The sequence below is a fragment of the Oncorhynchus mykiss genome, chromosome 2, assembly GCF_057628025.1.
Source record: "Oncorhynchus mykiss isolate SJ-2025 chromosome 2, ASM5762802v1, whole genome shotgun sequence".
NCBI lineage: Eukaryota > Metazoa > Chordata > Actinopteri > Salmoniformes > Salmonidae > Oncorhynchus > Oncorhynchus mykiss.
In genome coordinates this window covers 33,691,092-33,704,957 of record NC_143023.1, presented here as the reverse complement: position 1 = coordinate 33,704,957, position 13,866 = coordinate 33,691,092, and the positions used below count along the sequence as shown (strand labels likewise).

The 13,866-nt window shown below is 42.5% G+C and overlaps 1 protein-coding gene across 1 annotated transcript; it reads left to right on the top strand.

Moving 5' to 3' along the window:
• Window positions 1–3,492: 3,492 nt before the first annotated feature.
• LOC110488127 (islet cell autoantigen 1) lies at window positions 3,493–13,459 on the top strand. Its single transcript, XM_021560161.3, has 14 exons — window positions 3,493–3,793; window positions 4,643–4,672; window positions 4,783–4,957; window positions 6,518–6,590; window positions 6,736–6,859; window positions 8,689–8,887; window positions 9,300–9,425; window positions 9,537–9,635; window positions 10,042–10,145; window positions 10,252–10,292; window positions 10,553–10,615; window positions 10,779–11,057; window positions 11,989–12,081; window positions 12,328–13,459. The coding sequence occupies exons 2-14, from the start codon at window positions 4,656–4,658 to the stop codon at window positions 12,447–12,449; spliced, it is 1,515 nt and encodes a 504-aa protein (XP_021415836.1). The 5' UTR covers window positions 3,493–3,793; window positions 4,643–4,655; the 3' UTR covers window positions 12,450–13,459.
• Window positions 13,460–13,866: the final 407 nt, after the last annotated feature.

Sequence of the window (13,866 nt, the reverse complement as noted above, 5' to 3'; positions counted from 1 at the left end):
ATGTGCAAATAGTTGTAGTACGAATAGTGGCGGAAGATAAATAAGTATTTACAATGTTGTTTGTGCTCCACTAGTTGCCCTTTTCTTATGGCAACTGGCCACAATGCTTGCTGCTGTGATTGCACATTGCGGTATTCCGCCTAATAGATATGGGATGTAAATTGTCCGGTGGAGATTTTTATGAATTGTTCAGCAGTCTAATGGCTTGGGGATAGAAGCTGTTGAGGAGCCTTTTGGTCCTAGACTTGGCACTCCGGTACCGATTGCCGTGCGGTAGCAGAGAAAGCAGCCAAAACTTGGGTGACTGGAGTCTCTGACAATGTTATGGGCTTTCCTCTGACACCGCCTATTATATAGGTCCTGGATGGCAGGAAGCTTGGCCCCAGTGATGTACTGGGCCGTTCACACTACCCTCTGTAGTGCCTTACAGTCAGATGCCAAGCAGTTGCCATATCAGGCGGTGATGCAACCGGTCTGGATGCACTCGATGGTGCAGCTGTAGAACCTTTTGACGTAGAACCATGACAAATCTTTTCAGTCTCCTGAGGGGGAAAAGGTTTTGTCGTGCCCTCTTCACGACTGTCTTGGTATGTTTGGACCGTGATAGTTCGTTGGTGATGTGAACACCAAGGAACTTGAACCTCTCGACCCGCTCCACTACAGCCCCATCGATGTAAATGGGGGCCTTTTCCTGTAATCCACGATCAGCTCCTTTGTCTTGCTCACGTTGAGGGAGAGGTTGTTGTCCTGGCACCACACTGCCAGTTCTCTGACCTCCTCCCTTTAGGCTGTCTCATCGTTGTCGGTGATCAGGCCTACCACTGCTGTGTCATCAGCAAACTTAATAATGGTGTTGGAGTCGTGTTTGGCCACGCAGTCGTGGGTGAACAAGGAATACAGGAGGGGACTAAGTACACACCCCTGAGGGGCCCCAGTGTTAAGGATCAGCGTGGCAGACATGTTGCTGCCTACTCTTACCACCTGGGGGCGGCCTGTCAGGAAGTCCAGGATCCAGTTGCAGAGGGAGGTGTTTAGTCCCAGAGTCCTTAGCTTAGTGATCGTGGGCCCTACGTGGGCCCTAGGCTTCATGGGCTCTATGGCGTTAAACGCTGAGCTGTAGTCGATGAACAGTATTCTCACATAGATGTTCCTTTTGTCCAGGTGAGAAACGGCGGTGTGGAGTGCGATTGAGATTGCGTCATCTGTGGATCTGTTGGGACGGTATGCGAATTGGAGTGGGTCTAGGGTGTCCGGGAGGATGCTGTTGATGTGAGCCATGACCAGCCTTTCAAAGCACTTCATGGCTACCGACGTGAGTGCCACGGGGCGGTAATCATTTAAGCAGGTTACCTTTGCTTCCTTGGGCACAGGAACTTTGGTGGTCTGCTTGAAACATGTAGGTATTACAGACTTGGTCAGGGAGAGGTTGAAAATGTCAGTGAAGACACTTGACAGTTGGTCCGCGCATGCTGTGAGTACACGTCCTGGTAGTCCGTCTGGCCCAGCGGCTTCATGAATGTTGACCTGTTTAAAGGTTTTGTTCACCTCAGCAACCGAGAGTGTTATCACACAGTCATCCAGAACAGCTGGTGCTCTTGCGCATGCTTCAGTGTCACTTGCCTCAAAGCGAACACAAAAGGCATTTAGCTCGTTTGGTAGGCTCGCATCACTGTGCAGCTTGCGTCTGTGTTTCCCTTTGTGGTCCGTAATAGTTTTCAAGCCCTGCCACATCTGACGAGTGTCAGGGCCAGTGTAGTAGGATTCAATCTTAATCCTGTTTTGACCCTTTGTCTGTTTGATGGTTTGTCTGAGGGCATAGCGGGATTTCTTATAAACGTCCGGATTAGTCTATAGCTCCTTGAGGGCGGCTGCTCTAGCCTTTAGCTCAATGCGGATGTTGTGGATGTTGCCATGGCTTCTGGTTGGGAAATGTGCGTACAGTCACTGTGGGGATGACGTCATCGATGCATTTATTGATGAACCGGTGACTGAGGTGGTGTATTCCTCCATGTCATTGGATGAATCCCGGAACATGTTCCAGTCTGTGCTAGCAAACAGTTCTGTAGTGTACATCCACATCATCTGACCACTTCCGTAATAAGCGAGTCACTGGTACTTCCTGCTTTAGTTTTTGCTGGTGAGCAGGAATCAGGAGGATAGAATTGTGGTCAGATTTGCCAAATGGATGGCGGGGGAGAGCTTTGCATGCATCTCTGTATGTGGAGTAAAGGTGGTCTAGGATTTTTTTCTTCCCTGGTTGCACATGTGACATGCTGTTAAAAAAATTGGTAAAACTGAATTAAGTTTGCCCGCATTAAAGTCCTCGGCCACTAGGAGCACCGCTTTTGGGTGAGCATTTTCTTCTTTGCTTATGGCCTTATAGAGTTGGTTGAGAGCGGTCTTAGTGCCAGCTTTGCTTTGTGGTGGTAAATAGATGGTAAATAGGCGCTTTGTGGTGGTAAATAAGTCTACTCCAGTGGAGGCTGCTGAGGGGTGGACGGCTCATAATAATGGGTGGAACAGAGCAAATGGAAACCATGTGTTTGATGTATTTGCTACCATTCCACCTATTCAGCTCAAGCCATTGCCACGAGCCCGTCCTCCCAAATGAAGGTGCCACCAACCTCCTGTGGTACACACGTGGTATTAAAATGTGTCTCATATCAGTCCACTGTGTCTGCATTGCGACCAGATTTCCTGGTCCCTCCCTGTATGAAATTTATTTGGCAGCTATTCTTTCAAAATAATATGCATTTATTTATTTATTTAAAACAGATATTGATCTAATAAAAAGAATAGCTGAAGCACACCCAGATAAAAAAAAATTGAGAGTTGCACATTCTATATATATAAACTCTCAGTAATTTATTGAGTAAAACACCAACGTTACGGTATGACTGTCTTCTTCAATAATATGTATTTATTTATTTTAAGACAGATATTGATGTCATAAATCAATTGTGCCACCACATGTATTTTTGGTATCAGCTAACCACATCATACGTTGTGGCAATCTGTCCGTCGTTGACAGTCGATGACGTGGCACACAACCATTGGTTGATGCCCATGCAACGTTTGAGCAGGGGATCTCGACCAATGAGTGCCTGACTACCTCCGAGGTCTGGAAGATCAGATCACAATGCATCTTTTAATCGTCTGCACCTGTCTGAAGATGAGGGCACAATCAGAATGTGGACAAGACAAAGCATGGAAGTTAGAACCAGGCATAAACAGAGCTTAACGGGTACATATTTTAGGAATAGTGAGGTGAGTTTTCAGAGCAGTGTGATATTATTATTTTTCCACATTAAATAGGAGCTTGTTAGTAAATGTCCTCTGAGGTGGGCATCAAGCTATTTTTACCTACTGTCCCCATTTAATGTAATTTCTCATATTTACTATCAACCGTGTCCTCAAGGCCACTACAGTTCACATAGGCCTACAATAAAAAATGTATACTATCCCCCCCCCCCCCCCCCCCAAAAAAAAAACATTATTTGCAACGTGTTTTTTTTCACGACGAACACTTATATAATGCAGAGAGGAAATTCACGCAAACCTATCGCCTTCCGCTTTATTTGCTAATCCCAAATATTTGATCAACAAACTCGACTGCACCCTTTTTTATGGGAGCGAGTTTGGTGCGTTGTTACATGACGTCATCGATCATTCAGTGCAAGGATTGTATTCAACAGAATGAGATGCTGATTACGCTGTATAGCCTAGTCAATAATAGTATAATAAATGTATGGACGTTGGCTATAGCTGAATGGTAGGCTATCAACACAGCAAGGTATGTGATTTTCAATGTAAATTAATTGCTTTTGGTCAATAGGTGGTTATTGGCGGCACAAAGGATATGGAGAGGGCAGTCTGGTTCACATACGCTGATGATGCGAAGCGTTCTGTTTATTCTCGTACGGCGGTCGAGTAAACCGGACATTGCATTCATTCATATGCAGGAATCGTTTTATTATAAATCTTCTGTTATGGGATTATCCTTGGCTATCTGATGATGATAATGTCTTGAACAAGGTGCGTGCTTGCCTTGTCAGCGACAGGCCTAAACCAGGTACCTTATTATCAGAGGCTGCTGAATCGTGACAGAATATTGCCAGGCCCTTTCGGGTCTGCACTGTTAGCCTACAGACTAGACTAGCATGATAGGTTGAGCCTTGTTTAATTTTGTAAATGGTTATTGAATATATATATATATCTCCTACCTACCTATTTCTCAATTAAAAAATATATTTTTTGTTTTCAACTGTCTATCGAGCAAGATAATGAGTCCCCTAACATGATACATTTTATATAAATGTTTTTTTTGTTAAAGGTATATATAAAAAAAGTTTCCATTCAAACAGAAGGATTGGGCTAATAAATGTACCATTCTGCCAATCATTTGCCCATGACTGTCAAGGAAAACAAGCGGGGCAGCAGGTGCACTTTTCAAAATGGTGTTGAATGTCAACTTTGTTTTCACAGTAGCTACTTTTGGTTAATATTTGACCTCAACCAATGGGCAGGTAGAAACTCATACAGTTTTAGTCCATGGGTCAACACCATTGGTCCAGACCTACCTGGTGAATGGAGTTGAAGTTGGCCTGCAAAGCCATGACATAACATGTAACCTACGTTACAGGTAACCTGACAAAATGGAGAGGGGAAATTAGTGAGTACACAAACACTCGCCATCTTTGAATTAACATCACAAATGTATTTGTTCTTTGCCATATGGTTGATAAAGTAACAAGACTTTGACCGTTTCGGATGTCATTGCAGCGGTGGCTACTCCCGGGAGTATTTTGACCGCTTTATTGAAAGCCAAGACTCGTCTGTTGTGAACAAGTTCCAGCAAAAGTACTGGAAAACCAAACAGAAGATCATCAAGGTCACGGGAAAGAAAGAGGACGAACATGTCGTGGCGTCAGACGCAGACCTGGATGGCAAACTGGAGGTTCGCTTCACAGATCAAATGCTTCAAATCTGTTTTGTTACTGTGTCATGGATACATTGTCATAGATAGACAACTGTTGTGCCAATTACCAAAGACCTGACAATATCAAGTATCAACCTCTGTTCATCTCACATAACATAGGCAGATGATTGTTAATGATTTGGATAAAATGCATATATATACAGTGCCTTACGAAAGTATTCGGCCCCCTTGAACTTTGCGACCTTTTTCCACATTTTGGGCTTCAAACATAAAGACATATAACTATTTTTTTGTGAAGAATCAACAACAAGTGGGACACAATCATGAAGTGGAACGACATTTATTGGAGATTTCAAACTTTTTTAACAAATCAAAAACTGAAAAATTGGACGTGCAAAATTGTTAAAATTATTATTTGGATCATTGTCTTGTTGGAAGACAAATCTCCGTCCCAGTCTCAGGTCTTTTGCAGACTCCATCAGGTTTTCTTCCAGAATGGTCCTGTATTTGGCTCCATCCATCTTCCCATCAATTTTAACCATCTTCCCTGTCCCTGCTGAAGAAAAGCAGGCCCAAACCATGATGCTGCCACCACCATGTTTGACAGTGGGGATGGTGTGTTCAGCTGTGTTGCTTTTATGCCAAACATAACGTTTTGCATTGTTGCCAAAAAGTTCAATTTTGGTTTCATTTGACCAGAGCACCTTCTTCGACATGTTTGGTGTGTCTCCCAGGTGGCTTGTGGCAAACTTTAAACAACACTTTTTATGGATATCTTTAAGAAATGGCTTTCTTCTTGCCACTCTTCCATAAAGGCCAGATTTGTGCAATATACGACTGATTGTTGTCCTATGGACAGAGTCTCCCACCTCAGCTGTAGATCTCTGCAGTTCATCCAGAGTGATCATGGGCCTCTTGGCTGCATCTCTGATCAGTCTTCTCCTTGTATGAGCTGAAAGTTTAGAGGGACGGCCAGGTCTTGGTAGATTTGCAGTGGTCTGATACTCCTTCCATTTCAATATTATCGCTTGCACAGTGCTCCTTGGGATGTTTAAAGCTTGGGAAATCTTTTTGTATCCAAATCCGGCTTTAAACTTCTCCACAACAGTATCTCGGACCTGCCTGGTGTGTTCCTTGTTCTTCATGATGCTCTCTGCGCTTTTGACGGACCTCTGAGACTATCACAGTGCAGGTGCATTTATACGGAGACTTGATTACACACAGGTGGATTGTATTTATCATCATTAGTAATTTAGGTCAACATTGGATCATTCAGAGATCCTCACTGAACTTCTGGAGAGAGTTTGCTGCACTGAAAGTAAAGGGGCTGAATAATTTTGCACACCCAATTTTTCAGTTTTTGATTTGTTAAAAAAGTTTGAAATATCCAATAAATGTCGTTCCACTTCATGATTGTGTCCCACTTGTTGTTGATTCTTCACAAAAAAATACAGTTTTATATCTTTATGTTTGAAGCCTGAAATGTGGCAAAAGGTCGCAAAGTTCAAGGGGGCCGAATACTTTCGCAAGGCACTGTATTTGTTGACTGGCATAAGTCATTTTTCCATGGCATTGTAGGTGTTTCACTCTGTCCAGAGAACGTGCATGGAGCTATTGAAGGTGATCGAGCAGTACCAGAGAAGAATCTGCTGTGAGTCTTTTCACCCTCACATCTGGCACCCGCTTCCATGTCGGACCCAGTTACATCTGGGTACCCAAGGTCCTTCTGGACCCAGATTCTAAAGCCCTGTTCAATCCTCTGAGTTCTACCATGTGGTTCTATCCCTTCTCTTCAGTTCTATCCCAGGAGGAGAATGAGTTGGGGCGGTTCCTGCGCTCACAGGGCTCCCAGGACCGGACCAGGGCTGGAAAGATAATGCAGGCTACCGGGAAGGCTCTCTGCTTCTCCTCCCAGCAGAGGTTTGTACCTGGACCACACTACCAGAGGACAGACAGACACACTGGATATTGCAGTGTAGATAGATAGACAGAATAGGGGGCTCACATTACAAGGTAGAGAGACAGACCACTATCCTGCATGTCTGTCTCCCTCTACTAGAGGAAATGAGACAGACTACTAGTGTAGTAAGACAGACATGTAGGATAGTAGTCATAGGCGGCGTGTCCATAAGGCTAGGGGAATTAAAATGGCAAAATGATATAGCCTAATTAGCCTACTCCTGTCTATACAAAAAAATGTAATCATTCAAAATAGGCTACTACACCAGAAAGCATGATTTGTCCACAGAGGATCATTAGCTTCTTTTAAAATGGGTGGAAGGTAGCTTAGCTGTTAAGAGTGTTGGGCCAGTAACTGAAATGTCGCTGGTTTGAATCCTTGAGCCGACTAGGTGAAAAATGTGTTTAGTGCCCTTGAGCAAGGCACTTTACCCCAATTGTACCTGTAAGTCACTTTGAATAAGAGCATCTTCTAAATGTAAAAAAATATTTGCTGTGAATTGTTTTAAATCACATTGCCTACAGTCGGAAGGGCCCGCAATTTCTTCAGCGTGTGCGTGGCAAATACCAAATAGATGATTGTTGAGTTGCGACTGTCAGTGAAAAGCAGAGGCTCAGCCAGGCATATTGGATTTTGAAATATTGCAATCGCGGGAAAACATAGTTTTGAAAGCAAATGGCTGTTGCTGTAAAGAGAGGACGATGAAAATACTGTCTTTTAGTTATCAAAATGCTCAACATAATTGAGCGAACAAACTTATCAGCACCATCCGAGATCATCCGCTATATATCCCCGGTGAGTGTTCACTGATCAGTGCCACTTGAAAGTTTGTTTTTGGACAATCATTTCCTCTTCCGGGTTAGATGGACGTCATATTGTAAGTATTTGTGTCTCTTTCAATTTTTATTGATCTGTTTGTCATTCTCAGCAGAGTAGGTTACCCTGTAATTTCTGTCGTATTTATAAAAAAAATATTCTGCTTATAAAGTGTAGTAGAATTGCATGAAATGTGTTTATGAAAGGCCACATTTCTTCCTGTGCAAAGAAAGAAGAAACATATCTGATATAGCCTATATCTCTACGTCACTACGCGCTCAGCCGTGCATTGAACAGTCTTTTTTTGCGAACAGTGATTGAGTTCTATTATTAGCCTAAATCATGACTATCCAATCTACTCATCACATTATGAATAGTGGGCTATCTTACATAAGTCTGCAAATGTGATGATGCATAGAATGCTATATTTATAAAGGTACATTTTTGGGGGGTGAAAATGAACTTGAAACTCACACACTACCTATGATAGTAGTCTCCCTCTTACAGAGGAGAATACAGACTACCAGTGTAGAGAGACATGAGATAGACGATTGCGTCAATTGGCTCCTAAGGGACAGGCTAGGAGTCTGCTGTGTGGAGACAAAAAGAGAAAGAAAACGGCATACAGTGACAGCTTTGTATTCCGACAGACATAGGCCTGTACTGTATCAACACAGTACCCAGAGTGTTTGAATAGAAACTGATGACTCACAATTGAGAGAGTGCTATGATAATCCATGTTGTTTAGGTGAAGGTTTATCAGTGTGTTTACTTACTGTTTGCTGCTACATCTTTAAGCTTTAGTGACAATAACCCAGTCAAAAGATTCAGGAGCAGAAAAAAGGTGAACAGACAATCATCTTCTTTCTAAATGGATATTTTCATCCAGCTGCTGCTCCTCACTCACTCATCCACATTGTGTCAGCTGCACTTCATTTGTTCTCTGTTGATGACAGTCTTTTGTCCCCCTCAGGCTGTCTCTGCGTAGTCCTTTGTCTCGCCTCTACCAGGAGGTGGAGACTTTCCGATACCGGGCCATCTCTGACACCTGGCTGACGGTGAACCGCATGGAACAGTCCAGGACGGAATACCGTGGAGCACTGCTCTGGATGAAGGATGTATCCCAGGAGCTCGATCCAGACACACACAAACAGATGGAGAAATTCCGCAAGGTTAGCATATTCTCTTTAGATATAGGTCTCAATCATATGGAGTCAGTGGGCCAGATTGATTAAGCATTTGTACCAGTTTCTTTAGAGCAAATTTAAATCAGAATTTCATAGAATCAAACAGAAAATGGAAATGGTTATATTTACCACTAGATGGTGCAATTTACTGTAAATGTGTTGTGTGTGATTGTGTACTTCAGTATGGAGCTGATTCATGGGAACTAGGGGAAAGGCATGTTTTCTTCTGTTTTGTGTTGGTTACACTCAAGGGTTATCTTGAGTGAGAAATACTTCAGTTGCACTTGCAACATCAGTGTATTCTCATGTGTGATCTTTATTCCATGCAATGTTGTGCCTATGTTATGATCCTGTCTTCCTTCTGTTGAGTAATATTTAATCTCTCCTCTCATCTCAGGTTCAAGTGCAGGTGCGAACCACTAAAACAAGCTTTGACAAACTGAAGAATGATGTCTGCCAGAAAGTCGATTTATTAGGAGCCAGCCGCTGTAATCTGCTTTCTCATGTTTTAACCACATACCAGGTACACCGGAATATCAAGGAGTGGTGTATGCACAGAAAGTAAAATAACAATTATTGCATAATAGTAATTGTTGGCTACAGCCTTGTGCTAATAAGTATGTGTGTGTTTCAGACCACCCTGTTGCACTTCTGGGAGAAGACGTCTCACACTATGGCTGCCATTCATGAGAGCTTTAAGGGCTGCCAGCAATATGAGTTCTCTACAATCAAGGTGAGGGAGGCCTCTATCATATTTTTTATTTTATTTAACTAGGCAAGTCAGCTAAGAACAAATTATTATTTACAATGACTGCCTACCCCGGCTAAACCCTAACCCGGACGACGCTGGGCCAATTGTGCGCCGCCCTATGGGACTCCCAATCACGGCCGGTTGTGATACAGACTGGAATCGAACCAGGGCCTGTAGTGACGCCTCTAGCACTGAGGTGCAGTGCCTTAGACCGCTGTGCCACTCGGGAGCCCTGTCATCTTTGTCAGGATTTTGGAAACGGTGAACAGTCCGTTTTTATATCTACAATAACGAAGAACGGTGTGTTTCACCATAAGGCCTCACTTAGATGACAGCACTCGGTGTCATGTCTTGTGACGTTCTCCGTATGTCATTCTTCTACTTCCAGAGCCTCCAAGACCCCATGGATAAACTGTCATCTCAGGGATCGAAGAAAAAGAGGGAGAAGAAAGTCCAAACAGAGACTGATCTTGAGGAGACTGCAGATGGCCAGTAAGTGGAATCCATACAACATGACAGAATGAATTTAAAGTCTTACATTATACTACACAGGATCCTATACTATACACATGTAACGTGTTTTTGTTGTTGTCCTTAGACTTATCTCAATAGATCCCAATGAAGAGTCCAATGAAGAAGGTAACGGACAACAGTGTATTTATGAATATTTCTATATTTATGGCTAGATTAAATCAGATTCCTGACACCCGCATAGCTTTTGTGTTGACCGTGTCTGAGGTGGAATTGTGTTAGAGCTGTCAAATCCACAAGTAGCTACCGGTATTATGCCTATCACGGACATTGCCATTGGCTGCATGGAATCCGGATTAAAGCTTAATTTGATTGAATCTAGGCCTTAAACCAAGTTACCATGCACTTTTCACTCTCATCCTGTGCAGCTCAAACCAAGACACCTTCTGGACAATTCTTTGAAGAAATCGACCTTAATAGACAAATGACAGGTAATGTACAGAAGCACCACCTGTGTCCTAAATGAATACCAGAGAAAAATACATGAACAGATCATGTGAAATTATTTCACCCTAAAAAACATAATCAACTACCCATTGTTAGGCCCCACTGTCCACCTCTAAATAACACAGTATTTGGTATTGGTTATTCCAGGGCCTGAGGATCTTCTCTCAGCCTTCTCTAGTCAAGAGCAGGAGGAGGGTGGAGAGAGGGACAGCTTGGCCTTGTTGAATGAGATTCTGGGCAGCACGTCTCTGGATGAGGGCGAGTTCTCACAGGAGTGGCAGGAGGTGTTTGGTAAGGGGGACCAGGGGAGCGGAGCCACTAGTAAAGGGGGCCTAGTGGAACCCCAGCAAGAGGAAGACTCCTCCATCTTCCTCCCATCTCACCTCCTGGACCAGAACAGGAACAATCTCCAATCTTCGCTCTCAGGTCAGAGGTCAAATACTGTAGATCATACAACACCGTTGTGCATATTTATTCATTGGTCAGATTGCATTGCTCTTCATTGAAAAACAAACCATGTGAAGCATCACCGTATAGTTCTTCCAAAACACAGGATGTTGAGGAGAGAAAGCATGTAAAAGATCATCCTTGATTAAATTGAGGAGAAATCCCTGACCAGAGTATGAAGCATGCGACAATTGAACCAATTTGTATTGGTGTAATTAAATTCAACCCTGTGGTTGGTTAGATTTTATGAATGAGCCCAGAAATGACATAATTAGGGCTGTGCAGTCAGCCTTGACAGTTTTTCTTCTCTCTGAATAAGTACTTCAACAAATAAACCTTTTTCACCATGCGTAACTATTTCCACAGAGAAAAGTGGCCCTAAAATGCTTTTTTTAAACTACAGCTGTATAAGTAATAAGCACTGGCTATTTGATTTGCTTACCCATAGCTAATTGCTAATCTCTTTCCATTCCATTTCTCTCTGGGTCTGGGCAACGACTACTAGTCCATCATCTGTTTTTGTGTTTGTCTATATTCACAGTGGGGGCTAGTGAAGTGAACAGTCATACTGAAATATAATCTTTAAACCTCATGTGGATCTAAATGTATTATTAAATACGTTTCCATTTCACACCACACTTGTACAGGGTACATACATACTTGTGCATGCGTGAAACTGGACAAATATAATTAAGTACCCCTTATTTGACCTTTGAAATGGTTATGGACTGACAATAGTATTTTGGAGAATATGCATAGATATGCAGTGTTCAATAATTGCAATATTCTTGTCTATTGCACAAAGTCCTGTTCATACAAAAGTTCTGTGTGAAAGTAATTTATTGTCTCCTGGATCAAGCAACGTTGTGTATCCCCTCAAGATGGGTCTAAATCTGCATCTCCCTTCCAGATTGGGCCACGAGCATTCCACAGCCCATCTCCCAGGCAACAGAGCAATCATCTGGAGCCAATCAGAACCCCTCTAGGCCAACAGCAGCAAGAGGTAGGATTGGGCCAAACGAGTAAAACATATGAATAGAATTGAAAGAAAGGGTTTAGCTCATAAAAAAAAGCTGTTTCCAGCAAGAACGTGTGTTTATGAGCGCTTTCGGAGTACTTGTTGGGTATAAATATTACCAGGAATAGCACAATGTCTGAGTCAGATGAAGCCCTGTATTAAACAAGACATTACTATTCAACATCCAAGTTTACTGTGTGAGATGGTTTACCTTTGGTTCTGATTGTACAGAGACGCCAGAGACCGCCAAAGACCTTTCTGCCTGGTTTAACCTGTTCGCCGACTTGGACCCTCTGTCGAATCCAGACGCAGTAGGCAGGAGTGGTCAGGAGCATGAGCTTCACAACGCATAGACCTGCGACCTGATTCACGTCTAGGGATCCTACGCTATAAGTTAGCATAATGCACAACAAGGTTATGGTTATTTTGTTGTTAACATCTGTTCTAGGGTCATCTCTCAACCCCTGTCCTACTCCTTACCATTGAGTTAAACAACAAATTTACCCTGGACCAGCTGTTAAGGATGCATTTACTGCATCAATCAATTGAGCTTGAAATCATGAATTCCAAAAGAAAACAAATGTTGTCTTTTTATGTTTGACATGATTTATCAATGTTTATACGTTAAGTTGTCAGAGGGTAGATGCTTTCAACAACCAAAATATGTACGAAGGAGTCAAGATTTTTCAGAATTATTGCCTTGTCATTCGGGTATACCTGTAAGCCTTCTGGTGGTGACAATGAGGCCTTTACACCCATCTCAACAATAGAAAAATCAGTATAAAAGGGTCAAATAAGTATCAGTTTTATCTGATAGATCATACATTTATTGCATGTTGTGTATTCCTTATTTAGTCGTGATTGTACTCACAATATGTTACTGTTGACAGTAACATATCTAACATTTGATTTGAGATGCCCTGGAGTAAATTTAAGCACTAGACAGCCGACAATGTACCTTTTTAAAGACATTTTCTCAGACGTTTGCGGAAATCCTATTCACGGTAACCACTGCACATGTCGGCTCAAGCGTAAATGACCTTAGTCTGTTCTATAGCACGCCTCAGATTGAATCCCAGCCTAGGTGTACATTTATTAACTAGATGCACCTTTTCAAGTACACAATCTGTATTATATTGCTTGGAGAGCAACCTGTGGAAGGGCGAGAATACATATGTTGTAATTGGTGACTGGTTTTAAGTGTGTAAACAATGATTAGAGAATGAGATTTACATTTGATTAATTGTTGAGTGCTGAAGAAGCGTGCATTTTGATTGTCAGTAAAAATTTTGCTAAATGAGACTAACTTATTAGAATTAAACTATTGCCCTTATCTACATTAAAGCCTTGTTTATTCCTGTTATCTTATGTATTGTTGCTTTATTTGAATGCTGCAAAGCTATGCTGTTCCTCTGTCAGGTTACAACTACCACAAGACTATTCTTCCTCTGGTTAATTAGCTTTGAATAGATAGTGGGATGTGTGCATTCTCTATGAATCCCTGAAGCATATGCTGTCACTGTAGGCTTCCTCTGAACCATGAAACTAATAAGCCAGGTTAAGGGGATCTAGGGCTCAATTCAATCCGTATCGCAGATGTTCAGCGCTATAGCATGCTTAAAATAACATTTCTGATTGAGATCGAACGCAGGAACATTGCCTTTAAATACATTTGTGCTATAGTGCTGAACTTCGGCGATATGGATTGAATCGAGCGCCTAGTCTCACGTGACCAGCCTTCCAAATCCTGTCTTGTTGAAGCCTGGGCTT

Coding starts and splice junctions, on each gene's coding strand:
- LOC110488127 (XM_021560161.3), top strand. Junction 10,146..10,251: donor GAGGAGACTGCAGATGGCCA/GTAAGTGGAATC, acceptor TGTTGTCCTTAG/ACTTATCTCAATAGATCCCA. Junction 11,058..11,988: donor TCTCCAATCTTCGCTCTCAG/GTCAGAGGTCAA, acceptor TCTCCCTTCCAG/ATTGGGCCACGAGCATTCCA.